Genomic DNA, 23,179 nt, shown 5'->3' with positions numbered 1-23,179 from the left:
TATAAAATACTATTTAGATGCCATGATGAGAGAGTTAACGGATGAGTTTCGATGTTCTGATTTTTTTTTTCTTTGGTACCGCGAGAATAATTGCTTTCGCCCGGGGAGCAAGAACATTACCTTTTTAAACAGTGCCGCTTTTAATAGAGAAGGGGGAAGGCAATGATTTCTCTCCACCTTCTGGCGGCGGGAGGAAGTCGGTAGAATTCAGGGTGGTGTTTGGGCACGGAATACTGGATCTTAAAAAAAAAACTCCCAGAAAGAAAAATATTCCACGGAGCAAATGTAGAGGCGACAAAAAAAAAGCAGCGAGATGGGGGTGTAATTAACTGTACGAAGAAAGAGTGAGTGTGTGAGAGAGAGAGAGAGAGAGAGCTGCTCCCTCAGTGAGCTCCGTCACTTTGTTACAATGAGTTGGAACCCGAGCTGAGTGAAGCGGCGCGCGCGCCACCGCCGCCAGTGCAAGCGGCGAACAAAAGCAGCTGGAAGGGTTTGTTGTTATTATTATTTATTGAAAATGATGCTCCTCTTTCCTATCAAGAAGATTCGGAAACATTTCAAGGTGCTGGTTTTTGTGGTGATTTTGGGGCTGGGAGTTTGGGCAGCTTACCTGGAGTTCGTAGCTTCGAGCGAGTGGAGGAGGAGCGGCGCCTTCAAGCCCCATCGCGGTAAGGAATTAGCATAACAATTTATAATTATTATTAACGAGTCGTGTTTCACAGTAGCCCGGGATTCTTGGGTGTGTGTGTATTTTTTTTAAAAGTCTTGTTGCAGTAACTGTCTTGCTGTTGATTATTCCCTGTGGAAAAATAACGTCTTCAAGTAGTCCCGTACTTGCTATTTTAATTACTTTTTGAAACAGTTTGTCTCTTTTGGCAAGGTGGATTTCACTAAAAGGATCCCGGCTGGTTCTAATCGCAGTTAGTTTTGAGTGCTCATATTACTGCTCGATTCTCGTGTTACATACAATGGGACAATGCAGACAACGCATCGTCTTAGCTGTGTTCCGACTCCCAGCCCAGCCCAGCCCTGCCCTCGGGATTCTCCCCCACACCCTTCCTTCAGGTGAACGTGTTTTTTGTTTAAAAAAGAGTTTTCAGTCAGATTAATCGTTCAGTAGAATGACTTGTGTATTTTGACCAGTGCAAAAAAATCCCACAAGTTTGAGGGCAATACATGAAAAACAAAGAGAGGTTGATTTTTTTTTCTTTGGTTGTTTAAACATTTTTTTGTGTTGAAAGTGAAAACACTTAGTTTTATGCTAGTCTTTCAACTGGAAGCACTTTCTGTTTTATTGTAGGAAGAAAACAATTGTAGTTCCCCCCGCCCCCTTTCGCGGAAGAGGCGTATGACACACAAGACCTTAAGCCAGTCTATTAATTTAACCGTGTGCTGATGTGATTTAAAAGTAGGAATGGAAAGGACTTTTAATTGTAACAGTGAGGCTATACTGCAGTCTCGTGCATATTATACTTTAGAGACTAACCAACTTGTCTCCCAAGCTTCAGGAGAAGCGATGTAACCTGCATAACTTTTAACGTGGATGTGTAACTATTTTTATACCTTTTGGATACTCTTATATCCATAATTTTATATCAGTTGAATGACTGTAACACGTCTAACCAAAAGACTTACTATCTTTTTAGTTGTGTTGCCTAGATCATTTTTTGAAGTGTGCGAGGCAATTGAGTGGCTGTAGAGGGAGAACTTTCAGGTTTTGAAAAGAAGCGACGACCAGTTAAAAATAAACGGAATTGGGACAGGGTACAGTAAGGAAGAGGCATGTATTTATCAAAAACAAAAAATGCCAGAAACAAATAGCAGGTCAGCCATCTGTGGAGAGAACAGACTGGTTAACGTTTCGAGTTCTGACCCTTATGCCAGGCTGTTTGGTCCCTTAGTAAGTAAAACATTGGACTCTAGATTGTGACATTTTTAATAATGGAAGTATTTTCAGTTTGTGTAAATGATAAGCAATCGTTAGACAGACATATACAAGAGGCAGCCCAATTTCTGAACACCAGTATTATGATTATATAGGTTTTGAAGTATTTTTCTCAGCCGAAGGTTAAACGTAACTTTGGCTCATTTGTGTTAAGTAAAGTATTAGCCAGTATTGAGCTGCTAAGTATAACTCACAGGAAAGTGACACTATTGTTGCCATGTAATGAAGGATACATAAATATTATGCCTGTTTCCAGGTCTGCATATCTGTTTCTTTCCCTCCCTCCCTCTCTTTTCCCCCCCCCCCCCCCCCCCCCAAAAAAAAAAGTTTTAATATCTGGCATGAATGTCAGTTGTATTAATGTCCTATTTTAAAGTTACTATCATATATTCTGTTCCCTTATGTGTACAGTCTTGGATGCTTGGAAACATCACACATTATTTCTCGGTATAATGATCTTGTGATTTATGTTGAACATTCTGAACCTCCAATTCTTTCTTTGCGGAGGTAATGCCACCAAAACTAATATGCACCATCCTGTCTTTCTGTTCTGGTTTATAGTTTAAAAACATTCCAGTGGTGAAACTTCCTAACCCATTTCCATCTGAGATTCAAGTATTTGCCCACTGATTAATATTGGGACTTCGGTGGCAACCATTGCTTGGAAATATCTTGCGTAAATATTAAATCTGCAACTCTCTTAACCTTCCTTCTGCCAGTTCAACAGTTGGTTTACCAATAACGTGAATGCTCTAAGTACACTGTCAAGCTAGCTGAGCACTTGGCAATCGCTGCTATTGTGGCTGTTAGAAGTAAAAATCAGTTTGCTTCATCCGTTATTCAAGTTGATAACTTTCACTGCCTTTGTTACCGTTGATCTTCTGGTAGTCTCACTGATGTGGTCTACAAGCTGGCACTGGGCTCTGGACAGCTGCAGCATAGTAAAGAGCACGTCTCCTGCCTTTCTATTTCCTTACAATCAGCTCCAAGCTCTAATGCATTTCCCACCCCCTAAGACTGCTGGACCATGCCCTGCATGGTATGCTGACATTTTGCTTCAGCCTGGCCTCAAGGGCAGAGGAATGTGCTCTGCAGTCAGATGATTTACTGATGTATCCAGGTTAAGGAATGTCACTTCTCCCATACAAACAGTCAGGATTCAGACTCTACTGTTAAGCTATATTGATGCTACCATATCTTGCCTGTTGTGGTTATAGCCGTAGGCCTTTAATATTGTTACTTTATTTGTCACGTATTAAGGAATTGAGAAATATTGGCTTTTTCTAGGTGACTTTTTAACAAAAAAAGTACAGTTGCAAGGATTTGGTGCTGTATTTCTCCCCTCAACAAATTGCACTGAAGTACAGTAGATAAATATTTCCCATTGTTTAGTGATTGCTCTAGCAGTTCTAATTCAGTAACAAGGGGTAAATATTATATTTCTAGCTTCTGCATATTGGGGATAATCAGTTTCACAGTCAGCAGAAATAATATGTGAATCTTGTAGTGATATTCTGGGGATACTTCTGGTTTGACACAGCATTTTGAGACACAACCTTTTGTGTTCTAGGATAAATGCAGAAGTCTGGATTAATCAGTAGTAGATCTTGTAGTGCTGCTCCAGTCATAAACCTGGGGATTATTGATAGCTTAACATATATCTTCAGAGCAAATGTACTTTGGCATTAAGTAGATGATCCAGCTCTACATCACCACCACTCTCCATCACTCCACTGCCTCTGTGTTGTCAGCCTGCTTGTCTGACATCCAGTCCTGGATGAGCTGCAATTATACATTGGGAAGACCAAAGCAATTATCTTCAGCCTTGCCACAAACTCCATTCCCTCACCACCAATTCTACTCCCTTCCTTGGCCATTGTTTCAGCCTGAGACAGACTGTTTGTTTGCAACTTCAGCATCTTATTTGACACTGAGCTGAGCTTCTGACCACATATCCTCTCCATCACAAAGACTGCCTACTTCCACCTCTGCCCTGCCTCACCCCATCTGCTGAAACCCTCATCCATGCTTTTGTTACCTCTAGATTCAATGCTCTCTTGGTTGGCCTCCCATTTTCCATCATCCATAAACTTGAGCCCATACATAACTCTGCTGCTCATAATCTAACTTGCTGCAAGTCCCGTTCATCCATCACCCCTGTGTTCGCTGAGTTTCACTGGCTCCCACTCCAGCAATGCCTCAAATTTAAAATTGTCATCTTAGTGTTCAAATCCCTCCATGGCCTCGCCCCTCCTTATCTCTGTAACCTCCTCCAGCCCTCCAAGAACGCTGCATTCCTCCAACTCTGGCCTCTTATGCAACCCCACTCTCTTCGCCCTACCATTGACAGCTGTGCCTTAAGCTGTCTTGGTTCTAAGCTCTGGAATTCCCTCCCTAAACCTTTTTAAGACCCTTCATAAAAAACCCCTTTGACCAAGCTGTTAGTCACTCCTTTTGTTCACTCTACATCTTGTATAAGAATGTGTTGGGTGACTTTTTTTTCCTCTCTCACACGCTGATACTTTTACATACTGCTGTGATATTGTTCTTTCTCACCTACGTTGCATGTGGCACTTCTCCAAAATAGCTATTAAGAACTCAACATGTGGAGAATTGTGGACAGGAACACATGTTCTACTGATACACTGTGCTTTTAGCATTTTTTTTTATCTTGCACTTTTCTCCCATTAGTGTCTGAAGTATGAATCTGTGGATAGCAGCTGGCCTCCCATACCTTACCTGTTATCTATGAATTGTAAACAATTTTACAACACCAAGTTATAGTCCAACAAATTTATTTTAAATTCCACAAGCTTTCGGAGGCTTCCTCCTTCGTCACCGTTCACCTGACGAAGGAGGAAGCCTCCGAAAGCTTGTGGAATTTAAAATAAATTTGTTGGACTATAACTTGGTGTTGTAAAATTGTTTACAATTGTCAACCCCAGTCCATCACCGGCATCTCCACATCATCGTTATCTATGAACCAAGACCAGAAGTAATGGTATGTTTTTTTAAACCTTTGGGGAGCAGCACAACTGAGACTAATCCTGCTCTTGCCTCCTTTGATCTGTTGGACTCTCATTTTTCTCTCTTCTTTCCTTCCCACCCCAACAGGGACGACTTGTGCACTGCCCTCTGGGGGGGGGGTATAATGCTTCCAATTGCTACTCTAATGAGAAGAGCTCAGCACAAAGCAGGGCTCAAACGTAGGAACTTCTTGGTAAATATTCAGGCATACAGACCTTTATAGCTATCGGGAGAACTTGAGTTAGTAATTCTTAGCCTTTGTATTGTGGCAAAATTGTGACCATGACACAACTTTTGTATGGTTTAGTTCATTTCTAAGCAGTAGGCACCTGCTTCCTGGTTACCTTGTTATCCTATAATATATGCTGTTCTGTAATCATTAAAAACTGTCTTAAAATGTATTGCATTATTTATCAGGATAAGGGCAATTTATTTGTAAGCTAACTAATATTGATCTATTGTGTGAGATCTATTGAAGTATATAATCCCTCAGGATGCAAAAAATACTTGTGAATAATTACTGATAAATTCCTTCTTATACTTTAAGCTTTGCTTTGAAAAACTGTTCTGGGAATTGTTGCTTTCACCTAAAACAAGTGCTGAGAGGTAGCTGTGATTTCTAAATTAAACCCAAGATCCTTGACTCCAAATGTTTTGTTTTACTGTTGACTCCAAAAAGCAGAGCTAATGTCTTTGCAGATGATTCCATACTTAATCTTACAAATGCAATATAAAGCGTGCTGAGTCTTCGATTACTCATACCTTAAACAGAATGAGATTTTCCTTCTTTCACGGGCCATAAAATTGAGAGCTTGGTCAGTGGTCAGGCCCGCAGTATTTTTGTGGGGCGAGGAGGCTAGCTCCACAGAAATTAAATTACATTTTTAAAAAATTCTTCACTTTTTGAAGAGGGGACTGCTGGTTAGACTACTTAAAAACCCTGAACAACTGGGCAGAGCATGCGCGGTGCAAGCTCCATCTATTTGCTGACCAATTTTGTTCGGGATCCTACAACAAGTGTTAGGATCCCAAGTTGCATAATGCCTGTTTCAGGCAGGCACCCTGAACACCTAGAAGCCACAGTCTTCCAATTTGGCAGCCAGCGCATTTCTGGGGAAGATTGGGCATGGGAGATTGCGACCCGAAATTGGTCTCACCAGCCTTCATTTTACACCCAAAAAAATAGGAAAAAAATCATGTTCAATTTCTCCCCCAAAGTCTTTTCAATGTGATGCATACGGCATAAAAATATCCACTATCTGTGAAGTTAAAACATAATCCCTGCTGAAATCACTTGGATGTGTTTTTTGGGAAAGGGCAGGCCTGAGCTTGACTTCAGTGATCTCCATGCTTTTAATAGCTAGTCAGCTCTCACTGTTTAGGTTCATCCATGAAGAAAGGTCATTTGGCAAAGGCACCTCTGTTATCTGGATACCCAACAGGGATGATCATTAGAAATCATAGCTATTCTGTTTTCCCTTTTTGGGGCAGGGAGATTCCTAAATTTAGTTTTTAAAGTGTTCTCTAAACAGTTAAGAAGGTTGCCACCAACAACAGACTCACTGGTGTAAATTGGGAATTTGTGTAAAACTGCAGTAAGCTTCATGATTAAAGTACATACATATTTGGTGATATGTTGGTTAGGAACCTATGGAAATTTACTTCACTCGTTTCATTTCAGTAAACGACCTGGAGCTATCCAACATGGTTTCATTGTACCAGAAGTCAGTGCTCTTGCACAAACTTTTGGCTACCTGAGATCAATTTAACATGTGTAGTATTGGGTGTTCTCTCATCGATCTGTTGTTCCTACAATGATGACCTACTGCTGTTAAAAACAAATGCCTTTTGTTGGGGTACCCAGCAGGATAGCAGCTTCCATGTCAGGAGATGTACAGACAATATAAAATCAAGAGGCTTGTCATAAGATAATGCCAATATTTCACCACCTTTAGGATCTCTGTACTCCAGAAATCATAGATTAAAAATGAGCAATAATACACTCAGTCTGCATGAGTTACGATTTTTAAAAACTAGAATTGAATAATGTGTCCAGTGTTTAAAGTATGCTCTTTGAGGCAAGTTCCCACTTTTAAATTTTTTAATAAATTTGTTGAGCAAGATAGAAACATCTCATGGGTTGAAAGCCAAATACAATGGGGTATGTTTTTGCTTTGGGCGCAATTGGGGAAATTGTGCTCAAAATTGTGCTGATTAGGTTACAGTTCAAGTTTCCACTAAAATGCATTTGCATAATCACAAACGTAAAACCTTCCATGATCTAGCACAATCGGGTAGCGTAATAGAAAGTAATTTTTTTCTTTGCATTAAAAAAAATTGACGTATTTGAGTGGTAACCTGGTGCCGTTTTATTAATACAGCTGAACATGGCTTTGTCACAAAAAATAAGCATTTTTAATGATTGTCTAGACTTCCACCTGTGAATAACCTGATTTTAAATCACTGAAATTAACTTTTTTTTAAAAAAAACTATACTGAACCATTTACTAGTTTCATTGGTGTACACTGGTCAGTTTCTTAGTAAAATCAATATTTTTTGATATCTAAATATTTTTAAAATGTGCCTAATAGTGCCTGTGCGCCTAAGAAAACGAGTGCAATTTGACGAGCCTTCCCTAACCAGCTCAATCAGCGGAAACTCTCAATTTTGACCAGGAGGTATGGCCGGTTTTGTCGGTGGGGCCTGATCCGGGCAGATTGAATCTCAAACCAGCTCAAAAGATCGTGGCAAACCCTTAAGTTAGTGATTTTGGGTGTAACTCACTTGTGTTTAGAAGTCCATAATCTTTTGCGCTGCTTTAGCCGGTTCTGCCCGGATTGCGCTGATATTGCTGGCGTGAACGAGTGGAAACTCTACCCCAAAATGTTTTCCCTCAAGATTATTGTAATGTACAAGAACACTCAATTTTATGACCCTTGAGAGAAAGAAAATCTTATCCTGGTTTCAAACCATTTAATTGAAGACTCAGCACTTGCTTTATATTGGGTTTGTAAGGTTAAGCTCAAAACCACATTCCTCTGCTTGTATGTGAGACGGATGATATAATGGATCACGTCTTGGCACATTGTCTTCTGAATGCTCAGCTATCCAAACTTGCTGCAAACTTTTTTAAAATAAACTTGAAAATTTCAACTTGTAATAACTAAATGTTTGTGTATTTTTCTTTCCCTCAAGGGGGAGTTGGTCATATTCTTGAGTTTTTACACTAGATAGTTCTTCAGGTTCACAGTATCTGGGCTATACCTAAGTGGACCTTGTGTACCCTTTTCAGCGCAATATCTAGATGAACAACAGCGAGACCCATAGATTGCTTAATCTGCACACCAGTTATTGGACTTATCTTCTCTTTGAATAGCAGACTGGATATACAGAACTAGCTGCGCCTCTAGCCAAGCTGTTCCAGTACAGCTGCAATACTGGCATCTACCCGACAATGTGGAAAATTGCTCAGGTATGTCCTGTCCACAAAAAGCAGGACAAATCCAATCCGGCCAATTACCGCCTCATCAGTCTACTCTCAATCATCAGCAAAGTGATGGAAGGTGTCGTCGACAGTGCTATCAAACGGCACTTACGCACCAATAACCTGTTCACCGATGCTCAGTTTGGGTTCCGCCAGGACCACTCGGCTCCAGACCTCATTACAGCCTTGGTCCAAACATGGACAAAAGAGCTGAATTCCAAAGGTGAGGTGAGAGTGACTGCCCTTGACATCAAAGCAACATTTGACCGAATGTGGCACCAAGGAGCCCGAGTAAAATTGAAGTCAATGGGAGTCAGGGGGAAAACTCTCCAGTGGCTGGAGTCATAGCGAGCACAAAGGAAGATGGTAGTGGTTGTTGGAGGCCAATCATCTCAGCCCCAGGGCATTGCTGCAGGAGTTCCTCAAGGCAGTGTCCTAGGCCCAACCATCTGCAGCTGCTTCATCAATGACCTTCCCTCCATCACAAGGTCAGAAATGGGGATGTTCGCTGATGATTGCACAGTGTTCAGTTCCATTCGCAACCCCTCAAATAATGAAGCAGTCCGAGCCCACATGCAGCAAGACCTGGACAACATCCAGACTTGGGCTGATAAGTGACAAGTAACATTCGCGCTAGACAAGTGCCAAGCAATGACCATCTCCAACAAGAGAGAGTCTAACCACATCCCCTTGACATTCAACGGCATTACCATCGCCGAATCCCCCACCATCAACATCCTGAGGGTCACCATTGACCAGAAACTTAACTGGACCAGCCAAGAGCAGGTGAGAGGCTGGGTATTCTGCGGCGAGTGACTGACCTCCTGACTTCCCAAAGCCTTTCCACCATCTACAAGGCACAAGTCAGGAGTGTGATGGAATACTCCCCACTTGCCTGGATGAGTGCAGCTCCAACAACACTCAAGAAGCCCAACACCATCCAGGACAAAGCAGCCCGCTTGATTGGCACCCCATCCACCACCCTAAACATTCACTCCCTTCACCACGGGTGCACCGTGGCTGCAGTGTGTACCATCCACAGGATGCACTGCAGCAACTCGCCAAGGCTTCTTCGACAGCACCTCCCAAACCCGCGACCTGTACCACCTAGAAGGACAAGAGCAGCAGGTACATGGGAACAACACCACCTGCACGTTCCCCTCCAAGTCACACACCATCCCGACTTGGAAATTTATCGCCGTTCCTTCATCGTCGCTGGGTCAAAATCCTGGAACTCTCTTCCTAACAGCACAGTGGGAGAACCTTCACCATACGGACTGCAGCGGTTCAAGAAGGTGGCTCACCACCACCTTCTCAAGAGCAATTAGGGATGGGCAATAAATGCCGGCCTCGCCAGCGACGCCCAAATCCCATGAACGAATTTTAAAAAAAACACACTATTAAGCCGAGACTCCGACTCCAAACTAACAGATGGTTTTATTTTAAATAAGACCGGTAAATGAACAGTATACAGTACAACAAAACAGTGAATCGTCCACTTCGCTGTTCTCCTTGATACATAAAGTAATAAATGTTACTCACTTTCTCTATACATAAACTTTAAAACAGAAGCTCACATTCTATGCTATTGAACAAGCTGCATTTTCAACACTTGGCTTCCCTTCTAGCTGGCACAAGTTTAAAACCACTATTTCTACTGGCTGGAAAGCTGAAACTGATTGAACCTCACGGCCACTGTATTTCTGTGGGAAACCTATCAAAACTCCATTTGAAATTATCCTGAAACAAAAAGCTGCGTTTGTCTTATTAAGCAAATGAGTAATCTTTTTATTGACACGGAACTTTACCATGCATTGTAAATTTTGCAGCCTTTTCACTCATTTAGCACCTTAGGCTCCTATTGTGTTTTCCCTAAAAAAAAAATTTGCACTTTGTGAAGCCCACTACAGCAAGCCAGTCTGTACTCTGAGCTCAGGGCATATCTTTTGAGAAATACTCCTTATGATCTGTTTTTAACCCACACCAACACACTATTACCACTAATAATTTGTGTGTGTTTTTTTCAGTTCTATTGATCTTTTCAAATTCATAAATGTGCTGAACCCTTTAAAGATCTCGTTCCATGGACAAATTTAATGTTGCGGCTGACCAGAGAAATACAATTCTACTTGCAAGCAAAGCTAACTCTAACTAACTATAACCTTCAAATGACTTGGAACAGTATTTGCTTCTTGATGCCGTCTTTTCTCATTGTACTATTTTAAAAAAGATGCAAGTTCTAAACTTTTCCAGACAATTAGTTCTACTGTATATGCATCCAGGCCAAAGATCTATTCAGTTTTGTTGTGCACTGTGCAAGTGACATTTGGTACCAGTTGCCTTGGCATCAATCCAACATTATCATAGCCAATAGGTGGTGATTAGCTCTTCTGTAGTCAAAGTTCCTGCAGCCATTGCTACTTTAAAACAACTGCCAATTATCAGTTGTTGTTGAACTACATACAGGGAGGAGGTGAGACTGATCTTTTTAGATGTATCTGACTATGTTTTAAAAAGTCAGTATAAAATAGTGTTTTTTGTTCTATAGCTGCTAGCTTGCTGACTTTTAGTTTAGAAAGTATTGTAGAAAATCAGGGAACTTGATTGAACCTTCAGGAATTTCAAATGTTAAAAGTGTCTGAGATGAAGGTGTGTACACTTGCCACATGTGCCCTTCAGCCAGTTATTTGCAGATCTCCCATTCTCTCTGGCTACATGTCCCATTGTAGCTGCCCCACGTTTTACTGTGTAGAATACCTGCTGAATGTCAGTTCTGTTGACCAGAGTTATGAATGTTTGTAGGTTGGAATCTGATTCCAGTTGAATACATTTCAACCTGTTGCTGTTAAATGAGTGTAAGGAATCTTACAACACCAGGTTATAGTCCAACAGTTTATTTAAAAATCACAAGCTTTCGGAGGCTTTCTCCTTCGTCACCTGACGAAGGAGAAAGCCTCCGAAAGCTTGTGATTTTCAAATAAAACTGTTGGACTATAACCTGGTGTTGTAAGATTCCTTACATTTGTACACCCCAGTCCATCACCGGCATCTCCACATCACTGTTAAATGAGGACACCTGTGTAAAATGGTTCATAACAAAACAATTGGTTAAGGAAAGCTGTTGGCTTTGTAAGAGTGTTTTTTTATTGAACTATATATATATTTATGATTAAGACTCGAATGTCAAGGGGGAAATGAGTATTTTATACTTGTGGGGAAAACAGGCACTATTTCCACGGACATTGTGACAATAAATCTAGATATAGCTTTAGTTCAGACGACCATAGATATTCTCTCAGAGAGAGCACACACCTGATACCTCGCCCAATTGACTGTTCAAGTGTAAACTTAAGCTGATGGCTATTGAACTGCTGGGGGGTGAGCTTGTGGGTTCAAGCTCCACTTCAGCACATTATTTTGGATGCCATTCCAAAGAAGCACTAAGTGCTGTGTGTTGGCGATGCCATTTTTCATATGAAATGCTAAATTGAAGCCTTGTTTTTAATGATTTACATGGACTTTAAAGATTGCAGGTCACTATTTTATTTGAAAAAAGAGCAGCGAGTTTTTGTGCACTGACTAACATTTCTCCCGCAATCAGCACCACTATAAACAGATTAATTGATCTTCAACTCATTGCCGTTTGTGGGTTCATGCTGTTGTTTGCCTAGATAAGTCACTGCAGCTCATTGAGTTGTGAAAGGCACTACATAAATTACTTCTAGATACCATCAATCTTTTTAACAACACTCCCACATCTTTAGATGAAGTTTTAAGTATGTGATGCCATTGTACAGAAAATAGCTATGCAACCATTACTTAGTGGTAACATTGAATGATTAACTTTTATCACTAAGGATTTGAGACTGGTACAGTATTTTGTGCACTTATTTTCCTGCTTAAAATATTTTGGTGAGTCTTGTCTTCATTAACTTGAGGGATGATAGCATTGGGATATAAAATGCCCAGATTTAGCACCAAATACTCAAGGCTGGATAAAATAGGGTTATATATATATATATATATATATATTAAAGTAAAACTTCCTCTGCTCTGCCCCAATAATGTGTATTAGCATCAGCTTCGGAAGAGTGTGCCTACTTGTGTGAATTTTCCTGCATCAGCATTCTTTATGGCCTCTCAGATTAGGATTGCAAATTAATGCTGAATCAGGGGCAGCTTTGTGCTGTGGACCCATACCCACTGGAGTCTGGATCAACCAATCCAAATTTATCTTGCACAAATCCATTAAAGCTAACAGGAGACTTTTAGTAGCCTTGGCTGGATAAGAACTTGCTTTCCAGAGGTGACAGTATCTAACCCATTACATAAATCCAATTCACTGTATTTTTTTTTAAAAGTCATTTTGCTGAATTTATTTGAGCACATAGACAAATATTTTAGATATTGTGATCCAAGGATAACTTAGTATTTCAAGGCACCTTCGAGTCTTTTTTTCATGTTACTTCTTGCCAGCAACACCAACATTAACTTTATAGCTAAATTTTCTTCCTTTCTTCTTGCGTTCATTGTGCTGTTTCCTTTCCAACAGACCATGTCTTACAAGCCTGTGTTTTAGGTTCACTCTCAGTGTAATCTTAAATCACAGACCATGCCATATCTTGTTTTGCCACCGCCAAATTGTGTCTCGAAGCCAAAAACGGACACTGTGTCTGATGTTGATTTGTACACTTTTGCCAAGTTTTCCTTGATTTCAGTTTTAGGAACAGTTGCTTTACCAAGGTAGAGGACATCAACAACCATTTGCTTGCACTGAAGCAAGCTGTTTGCCAACAATGGCTGGTCCTGATAGTCACAGTGCCTTTCAACTTTGCTACCGTCTCAGACCTTTGTAACTTTTAATATTTTTTCCCTCTTCAAAATAAATGCAGTGGTACATTCTCTGGTCAAATTTCAGCAGTCAGATAAATTTATAAAGAAAGCTGCATGGAAACAATGTTTAAAATTACTCAACAGCCCTTTCTTGCAGTTACAATTTCAAGGTATGGGGTATTGGCTCAGTGGTAGGAAGCAAAGGGTAATGGTCGAAGGGTGTTTTTGTGACTAGAAGGCTATTTCCAGTAGGGTTCCACAAGGCTCAATACTAGGTCCCTTGCTTTTTGTGATATACATTAATGATATTCAGACCTAAATGTAAGGGGTATGATTAAGAAGATTACAGATGATACAAAAATTGGCCATGTAGTTGATAGTGAGGAGGAAAGCTGTAGACTGCAGGAAGATATCAATGAACTGGTCAGGTGGGTAGAAAAGTGGCAAGAAGAATGCACTCTGGAGACGTGTGAGGTAATGCATTTGGTGAGGGCAAACAAGGCAAGGGAATACACAATAAATGGTAGGATACTGAGAGGTGTAGATGGACCTTGGAGTGCATGACCCCAGATTCCTGAAGGTAGCAGGACAGGTAGATAAGGTGGTTTTAAAAAGTCATACGGGATATTTTCCTTTATTAGCCAAGGCATAGAATATAAGAGCAGGGAGGTTATGCTAGAACTGTATAAAACTATGTTTAGGCCACAGCTTCAGTACTGCGTACAGTTCTGGTCACCACTTTACAGAAAAGATGTGATTGTACAGAGGAGATTTACGAGGATGTTGCCAGGACTTGGGAATTTTAGCTATGAGGAAGATTGGATAGGCTGGGGTTGTTTTCATTGGAACAGAGCAGCTGAGGGGTGATTTAATTGAGGGGCCTAGATAGAGTGGATAGGAAGGATCTATATCCCTTAGCAGAGAAGTCAATAACCAGCAGGCATAGATTTAAAGTAATTGGTAGAAGGATTAGAGGGGAGCTGAGGAGAATTTTTTTTCATCCAGAGGGTGTTGGGGGCCTGGAACTCATTGCCTGAATGGATGCTAGAGGCAGAAACCCTCAACTCCATTTAAAAAGTACTTGGATGTGCACTTGAAGTGCCGTAACCTACAGGGCTATGGACCAAATGCTGGAAAGTGGGATTAAGCTGGATAGCTCTTTTTCGGCCGCCTTGGACACGATGGGCCGAATAGCGGCCTCCTGTGCCGTAACTTTCTATGATATGGCAACCGTGCAATCGGTTTTTGGAATGTAATAGCTGGGATCCTAGCAGTAGAGATTCTTGCTGTGCCATGTGTTTGTGCTAATCTGCCCATGAAGTGCAGTTGCTTCTAAATCCACAACTGGCTGTAATTTAATTACTCTCTTTCTATTTACTGTAATAGTGCTTACTTAGTACTGTACAGTATCATAGCACTTTTGCTGGAAATGGATCTGGATTGTTACTACTGGAAATGGATCTGGATTGTTACTACTGGAAATGGATCTGGATTGTTACTACATGGAGCCTATGGGACACATATGGATAACTTTGCCCACAGTGCAGCACACCCAGGCAGTTACAGATATTCTTTTATGGTCCCATTGTTTGCACTTTAAATCCAATGGGAATTGTAGCCAAATAAAAACATGAGCTTTGAATATTTTCCATAGCTGCTTCTACATTCCTACAAAGCACATATTGTCCAGCTATTCATCTGCTCCCATTGTTACCTAATTTGCATTTTGCTCTTGCAGAAGATCAACTTTAGACCAATAAAAAAATCCTATAAACCATGTTCAAGATTGTGGTGTGGCCAGATTGGAGAGTGGACATAAAATAAATAAAGCCTGAAGTTAAGCTGCTACAGCATCCTTAGACCAAAGTTATATTGCACATTAATCTGAATCTGAACCTGACTAGCACTGAGACACTGCAACAATAAAACTGTGTTTGTGATTTTGACGTGTAGAGTTTCACTCCCTTGGCAAATAATCTTTTAATGTTAGGAGAAAGCAGTGGGCACACTCACTTTTTCCTAACATAAAAACATTCCATTTGAAGTATTGAAAGTTTCCAGGGGATCCAACAATTTCATATCGGACTGGAGTTATGCTAGAGCGTTCTTGTCCTATTTGGCTTTGGTATGTTTGGGCGTCAGGTCAAGATTGCTTTTCGTGACTGTGCACTCTAAACAACTTTGCATCAATGCAAAAGTAACAATATAGCGGCACCCAGAATTGATTTAATTGAGGGATGTGTCCTACAGGGGAGCTTAGCGAATGCACTGGTGGTAATATCAGTGACCGCATTGTAGCTGGAACCAATATTGATACTGCTTATGTGAAATAAACATCCCTTTTGGTTTCAGTAATCCAGAATTGGCCAGTGCCAACTGGCCTTGCACCAGCAGTCGAGAAAGTTTGATCTTTGTTTTGCAGAGCACATGGAACTGTTTTTAATAAGAGCTTTTCCTGTGCCTACAAAGGACGTGTGCATTTTATTATTTTTTGCTGAGGAACTTTATGTACTATGACATACTATTTTGTGATTTGCTGTGATCTTTTGTCTGGCCAGTTGATAAGATGTCAATAGATTCAAAAGAATAAACACTTTTTTATTAAAAAAAAACATTTTCTTGTAGGTTCATCCATTGCAGGAACCCATATATTTGGAGGGAGGGAATGCATATTGCACATGGTAGAGATATATATGTCTGTATAGGTCAAGCAAGATGACCTATTGATGTGGGGTAGCATTAACGTGTTCAGTACTTTTTTGCTAGTGTACAGAGAGAAGTTCCGTGGGCAACGGAGCCAAGGAGGCCAGCCAAAAGTAAGTGTTGAATTATTTTTTTTGGCCTCTGAAGAGCAAGAGGGCTTCCCCTGGACCTACAAAAATAGTCTAGGCCGCTGTTGCCTAGGACCCACTCTCTTGCCCCCCACCCCCCTTTTTTTTTTGCAGCTTACCTTGCTGGTGACCACCCCGGCCCGATCTTGAGGCATCAATCTGGTGAGCTGCATCGGAATGCCTACTGGGCACCCCACAACTCGCCTGTCAAATTTAAATGAGGTCGGGACCTCAAAATCACGGGGGACTCTTTGCTACTGGAACAGGCGGCTGACCAATGTGCTCTCCAATTGGTCAACCAAAAGTCAATATCTACCCCAATGGGTGTAAGGTGTTTATCAATCATGGAGACAAAAGTTGCTGATTGTTTATTTACAATCCAAGAGGAAACAGCATCAAAGTTAGCACATTAACGTTTTAACTACCTACTGTCTCAGACCCCCTCCCCCCTTTTTTTAACTCTGCCATTTAAAGCTCAAAATTTAAAGTAACTGGTCCAAAGACCCTGAACCATGACACCAATTCTAATATTTGATCTTGGTCTTCTGTAAAAGAATACGTGACCATTTTTTTTTGTAGCACCGAATAGATGGGTGAGGGTGGCTGGCATTTAAGCGGTATGGATTGTATGAAGCAAAGTGATTCTGGCAAGTTTTTCTTTTTTAAAAAAAAATTCCCCAAGGTACACCACCAGCAGATTTGCATTTAACTGCCTGGCTGAAATATTGTACACATAGGCAGTTATTCTAGCTTCTTGCAATCTGTGTCATTTTATTTTGGACAGTGCTGTTTTTGTATTGGTTTGGATAATGGCTTCTACAGTAGCTGACCTTTTTGAGTCTGTATTGGAACTTGGTTGATATTGCACGATCCACATATGCTCAGCAAGAATCTGTGTCAAATATTCTCTCAAGATGGACCTATTGTTTAAAATTTCCAGCATTCAAATGTTTTTCTTTATACCTGGCCTGTTTGACTGGTTCACCTGAACTCTGCTTGAGTCATGTAGCAGCTGCCTTTGTGCAAAGGAAGGAAGATATTGCTACAAGTGCAATTAAAATCTTGTCGTCATGAAATGGTAGACTGATTTGAAGTATGTCTGTTTTAATTGAATAAAAACAGGTTCTCTGGTCCCAATTAGTCATCCTTTTCTCTCTCGTTGTAACTAAATATATTGACTTTACAGCAACTGTCACATGATGGTTTGTAGTAAGTATTTAAGTTGTGTGGCAACTGCTGCTTTATTTGTATTCTGGTTAACATAAGTGAAGCCACCAATGAGCACAAACTGCACCAAACCAGTTTTAATTTTGTGTGTGTGAATGTATGTGTTTGTGTGGTGCTGAATGTGTAAATATACCATCTGGTGTGGTACTGTGCCATGCAGTCCAGGAAGATAACTGATTTGATCCCTGGTCTGCACTGAGCTAGCTGATCTCAGTGGGACCACAGTTGGCCTTGGTGTTGTGGGCTAGGGGGAAAAAAATTAGTCAGGCTTCCTGTAGCTGACTGCTTTCTTTTTTAAAAAAAATTCTGGGATGAGATGAAACTATTGTATATCTTCAGTAAAATTCTTAATTTATTGTTTTCATGGTGCATTCTTTTATACTGTGAGTGCAAGAAGAAATACGTACGGAAATTAGATTGTTTGTTTGGGGAGGGGGGAATGCTTCATGTGTAAATAATGTCTCTTTATGGCCTTGGTGTTAAAAATGTAATGGGAGCAATGCCTGGTTGTGGTAAGCTTCAATACAATGAACAGTCCCTGGAGCTACACAATGCTATTTATTCAAGTAAAGAAAGAGCAAACTTGCATGTATCCAGCACCATATCACATTCTTGTATGTCTCGAATTGCTTCACATCCAATTATTTTTTAAAGTTTAGTCACTGTTATGTTTGCACACAGCGAAGTCCCACAAATAGCAAATTAGACAAATGAGTAGTTTTATCTATTTTTGGTGGGTGTGGTTGAAGGAGAATTGATTGTCAGGATGGAAGAACAATTCCCTGCTCCTCTTTGAATAGCTCCAAGGGACAGTTTACGTTCAGCTTTAACAGGCAGGGCTTCAGTTTAACATTTCATATGAAAGTCAGTACCTCTAACAGTGCTGTATTACCACTGGAGTGTCAGCCTAGATTGTGTGCTCAAATTCTGGAGTGGTGTTTGAAATCCATAACCTTCCCCTCGGAGGTGAGAGTGTTACCAACTGATCCAAGTTGATACCATCAGTAATCTCATTGAGGGATTTATGGCCATAATCTGAATCCTGGAAAAAAGCTTATTGCCTTGGAAGCACTTGCATGTAATAAATTGTTTGATATACTGTGGAGCTGAGGCAGTCTTTGTCCAGTTTTATTTTGGTCCGGCCAGTGGTGGATATCCTGACCAATGCCAAAAACTAGGATGCTCTGTTAACTTGATGTACACATTTAAAAAAAACACTAAATTGTGACCTCTTCTTTACACATATTACAGTTTATAACCCAGTGTATATGTAGGATAATACTCATGATGGAGTATGTTGTAAGCATCCTGGGGGGAGGGGAAGAAAGACTAGAGAGAGATGGTATTGTAAACTGAGAGACTGCTTGATTATTGCTCTGTCATTGCACTGTTCCCACCATATTCATTCTGATCTGTGGGTGTAGCACCTCTGCAAGCTGGCTCCATTGCCGAAGTAGCACTTAATATGGAGTTGCGCCTGGCAACATAAGTTGCATTTTGCAGTAGGCTTGAATTTTATTGGCTTTAAGAGTGATTAAAATCAGGGTCTCTCTTTTAAGCAGGTATTTTTTAACGTAAGCCAGAAGATTCTTTTTGATTTATTTTGGCAAATGTCTTCACATAGATAATGGACACATTGTATATCTTGAGTTTATGCCTTTAGTCACGAATAAGGGTGGAATCAATACGATTCAGCTCCTCAGTCCCTATTTGTCACTGTATAAAGAACAGAATTTAAAGCACGCAACTTGGTAAGCCACTGAAAAGTTGGTTTTGCTTGAATTTGGCACCAGACATTTTCCAGATGGCCAAATGAATCACTTGTAATACTGAGTCATGCAGACCAACAAGGCCCCAGATTCAACCCATGCTGAGTGATCTGATCTTTGCTGCAGCATTGGTAGGCGCACTACAAATTGCCTCCATGTCCTTGGGCAAGGAAAGTAGTAATTGCATGTGTAAAAACAAGGAAGGGTTTTCCTTCCTGATTGTCGCCCTGTGGCTCGCTCGCTCTCCCCTACTAGAAATGTGTGCGTGTTTCAAGTGAGGACGGAATCAGGCTCATGTAACCTGCTACTCAAAGCCTACTGATGTTCCTTGTCCAAATTTGAATATGAAGAATAGTCACTTGGTTGAAGGTCCACAAGGCTGCCACAGCTAACCAGGGAATTGCGACCTAAAATGAGCTGCTTTGCTTCAGGAAAGTAGAGGTGGGATAAAGGCAAAAACTTATGCGGAATATTGAGGTGGGGTCAGTCGATTATTAGAAGGCACGGCTGCAAATTCCCAGCACGTGAAAAATCATATCTACTATCAGCTCATTTGTATGTTTTCTTAAGTAAAGAGTTCTGATTCATGCCTACAGAACAAACGTTGCAGAATAGATAATAGTCACATTCACATTTACTGTCGTCTTTCATATTTTTCTTAAATTAATCCAAATCTTTGCATCGGATTTCTATTGATATATTTTCATGTCTGTCTGCATTTTGACCCCCTCAAAACTATAATCAAGGTGAATAGTTTTACTAATTGAAGTGAGTGCCATTGCTGGAGAATTGGGAATTGAATACGGCCCCATATTGGCAATTGGTGTCAATATCCAGGACTCCCAGAACAGGTTGAGAATGGACAAATGCAAAGTCATTTTTCCTTGATCTAACCTAAACAATGTGCTTTAACTCATGCTCCAAGAAGCATTCCAGTACCTGTGTTGACATTTTTATTTCTTGCACAAGCCTTTTTAGTTTGATTGCCAATTTGATAATTCCTATTTGAAATGCTAAAATACTTTTAGCCGTTGCTTACAAAATGGAATTACTTTGGAAGCATTTTCTAGGCTATCTTGGAGGAAATCTCAGTATAAAAAATGTTCCCTATACAAAATTGCCAGATAAGAAATGCTAATAGCCATTGTTAACAAAATTGTTGGATGTCTTTAGTAAATTAGGGCTACTGGTGTTGCCCTCTGCATTGGGAAATCTTTTCACAGGTTTTCATTTGAAACTGATAGGGTGGCTTAAGTTTTATTGCATATCTATTAACTATTGTCCTTTCTGCTATCGCCTGATTTTTAGCAGGTGGAAAGTGTTTGAAGTAAAAGCTTTGGTTTGATCTATGTGAAAAGTTGGCTAAGTTTTAAAAAAAATTGTTGTGTAATTATAAAAATAACTTCAGTTTTTAAGAGAAAAACTTAATTATTTGTCTCATTCATTGGCCAAATCTCCTACGTGTATGTAGTTTCGCAAAGAATGCGTTCTAATGGAGTTGGCTTTCAAAATACTTGTAGCTATAGTTAAAGAATTTTGTTCAAGTAGAGTCTCATGAAAATTGCTCTGCATCTGTCCATGTTCTAAAAGGAAAGAACTTGTATTTATTCAGCGCCTTTCACAACTTCACGACATCCTAAAGTGCTTTACAGCCAATTAAGTACTTTTGAAGTGTAGTCAATGTTGTAATGTAGGGAAACACAGCAGCCAATTTGAGCACAGCAAGGTCCCAAAAACAGCAATGAGTTAATGACTAGATGGTCTGAATTTTAGTGATGTTGGTTGCAGGTGGGCAGGGGGGGGCGGAGAGGTGGGAGAGATGAAGAAAGAAGCTTTTTCCGCAGACACCCCAGCCAAGAATGCACAATTTTAAATTCTTTATTGCGTTCTTTGCCCTGATCTCCATTAAAAATTTGCAGAAGGGGATGGAGGGGGAAGAAATAACCTCGTCACTTGAGTTTCTAATTTCTTTTAAAACCAGAGATCTCAGTTAGAGAATGACAGGGACAGTTACAGAGATACATTCCCTCCGGTCTGCACAAAATTTTACCTGGTGATCCGGGAATGTATTTTCAGAATTATTCTATTTAAATGCCTTTAAAGCTATTGTATACAAATTAAAGAATAATTGAATCAAATGTATCTGTATGTTATATATATTCCTCTGTAACAATCGTTGCCTAAAGTTTTGTTGGGGCCAAGAGTGCATTGCTGGTTTACAACAGCACCATTATGTAATGTGCATTGGAATGTGGTTACAGCAGAGAATAAAGTTTTCTATTCATTCCATTTCCAACTCAACTGAAATCCATACTGCAGCCTAAACAAACTGAAAAGTAACTGTCCCCTCCTCCATCCATATTGCATAGTTTTGTAAGCCTCACAGTTCTGCCTTGTTTAGTGGAATTCTTCTGTGTGACTGCATCCTATTTGGTCTGTTCTGAGGTTCGGTGCTTTTGAAATATTTACTTGTTGAAGTCCTCTATATTGTTAACTGCTGTGAATGGATAACTGATCAAATGTATAATGGAGACAGTAATTCAAAGTTTTGCCAGTTTATAAATCCTGTAAGGCAGTATTTTAAGAGCAACCCCAAATCATCCATTTTCATTAGCATAAGGAGAAGGAAGGCAAGAATATGAGGGAATGTTTTGTGTGCTCTTCTATTATGGTATAACGTATCTAGATTGATAACCAGCACAAAAGGAAATGGCCAAAGAATGCATATAATGTACTATAAGACCTGAGGATCTCACTGCTGCACTGTTCATTGGCTGCCAAAGGCTCTCTATGATATGGCTGAGGGAATTGCCGAATGAGTTATAAAATGGAGAGATTCTCTCTCCTCTCTCTCTCTCTGCTCGCCAGCCAGTCTTTTTCAAACTGTTGGAGAAAGAGGATATTTAATAGTTCTTTCAGCAGAATAGAAAGGAGAGACCAACCTGTACCAAGATAAAACCAATGTCAGAAAGTGAATCTGACCATAAATTAGAGATGAGTTTCTACAGTGGATCAGTGCACTGTCCAGTATGATTACATAAGTATGTATACGGTCTCTGAAGGACCCAGGTTTGTTCCTTGATCTTTGCTAAGTTAGTTGATTCCAGCTAGAACCACAGTAGGGTACAATACATGTGGGTCAGGGAGATAATATATTGACTACTGTTTCCACTCTGATCCCTAGTGATTCTCATTGGATAGACTTTAAACTGGATGCACGGGCAATTAATCAACCAGCTGTTCAATCTCACTTAAGCAGGACATAAATTTTGTAAAGAAAATATGATGTGCTTCTGTGTGATTTTTGTCTCCTTTTAAGCCCCTCTTCGCTGTAAAAGAGAGTAGCATTCCTCCTACAACATTTGGTTGACATTTCTGTGGAGTGGGCTGAGTAAACGGCAGATGCATGTTCCCACCCAACGCTTTCTCGAGCATCTAGCAATATGTGAATAGGCATAATAACATGGAATGTTCCAAGAGTCCTGCAGGGAAAGGAGAGGGTGGATCCAATTGGGCCATTCCCTGACCAGACAGTCGATGTAATTTGGCAGAACAGCTTGTCGCCAGAACTGACCAGGCACCAGGATGTAGCCTGGCTGTTGATAAAGGCCCTCCCAGTGCGGTCCGTCCAACATGCACGGAATCTCAGCGCCACACTGCGCTGTCCTTGAGGCTGTGGCGGGGACAAGACCATCATCCACCTCCTGATGGACTGCCCCTTCACACCAAAGGTGTGGCCTGAGATGAGTTGGTACCTGTCCCGGTTCATCCCCAACAGTTCGGTATTGCAGGACATTATGCTCTATGGGCTGATCCCTGGGACGCACACCGAGACAGATATCAACTGCTGCTGGAAGACCATCAACTCTGTGAAGGAGGCCCTTTGGCCCATCTGAAACCTGTTGGTCATCCAGCTGAAGGAGCTGTCCACCACCGAGCGTTGCCGAATGGCACACTCCGAGGTCCAGGAGTACGTGCTGCAGGATACACTGAAGCAAGATGCAATATGGGGAAAGGCCACCCCACCTTCTATTTTACAGCATGTATTATAAGATATGTACT

At 40.7% G+C, this 23,179-nt stretch overlaps 1 protein-coding gene and 1 long non-coding RNA gene across 3 annotated transcripts in view; one reads left to right on the top strand and one right to left on the bottom strand.

Annotated features, from left to right (window-relative positions):
* LOC137334739 (uncharacterized) overlaps positions 1-948 on the bottom strand; it is a 52,636-nt gene extending 51,688 nt beyond the window's left edge. Inside the window, exon 1 of the long non-coding RNA XR_010966216.1 lies at positions 611-948. This is a non-coding gene — a long non-coding RNA (uncharacterized lncRNA). The remainder of the gene's footprint in view (positions 1-610) is intronic.
* b4galnt3b (beta-1,4-N-acetyl-galactosaminyl transferase 3b) overlaps positions 194-23,179 on the top strand; it is a 133,180-nt gene continuing 110,194 nt past the window's right edge. For both annotated transcript variants that reach the window (XM_067999651.1, XM_067999650.1), the window contains exon 1: positions 194-668. In XM_067999651.1, the coding sequence (XP_067855752.1) occupies positions 518-668 (151 nt within the window). In that variant the 5' untranslated portion in view covers positions 194-517. The remainder of the gene's footprint in view (positions 669-23,179) is intronic.

The sequence above is a fragment of the Heptranchias perlo genome, chromosome 18 (assembly GCF_035084215.1).
Source record: "Heptranchias perlo isolate sHepPer1 chromosome 18, sHepPer1.hap1, whole genome shotgun sequence".
NCBI classification, from domain to species: Eukaryota; Metazoa; Chordata; class Chondrichthyes; order Hexanchiformes; family Hexanchidae; genus Heptranchias; species Heptranchias perlo.
Note: the sequence above shows the minus strand (reverse complement) of the source record. Positions and strands in the feature narration are given on the sequence as shown.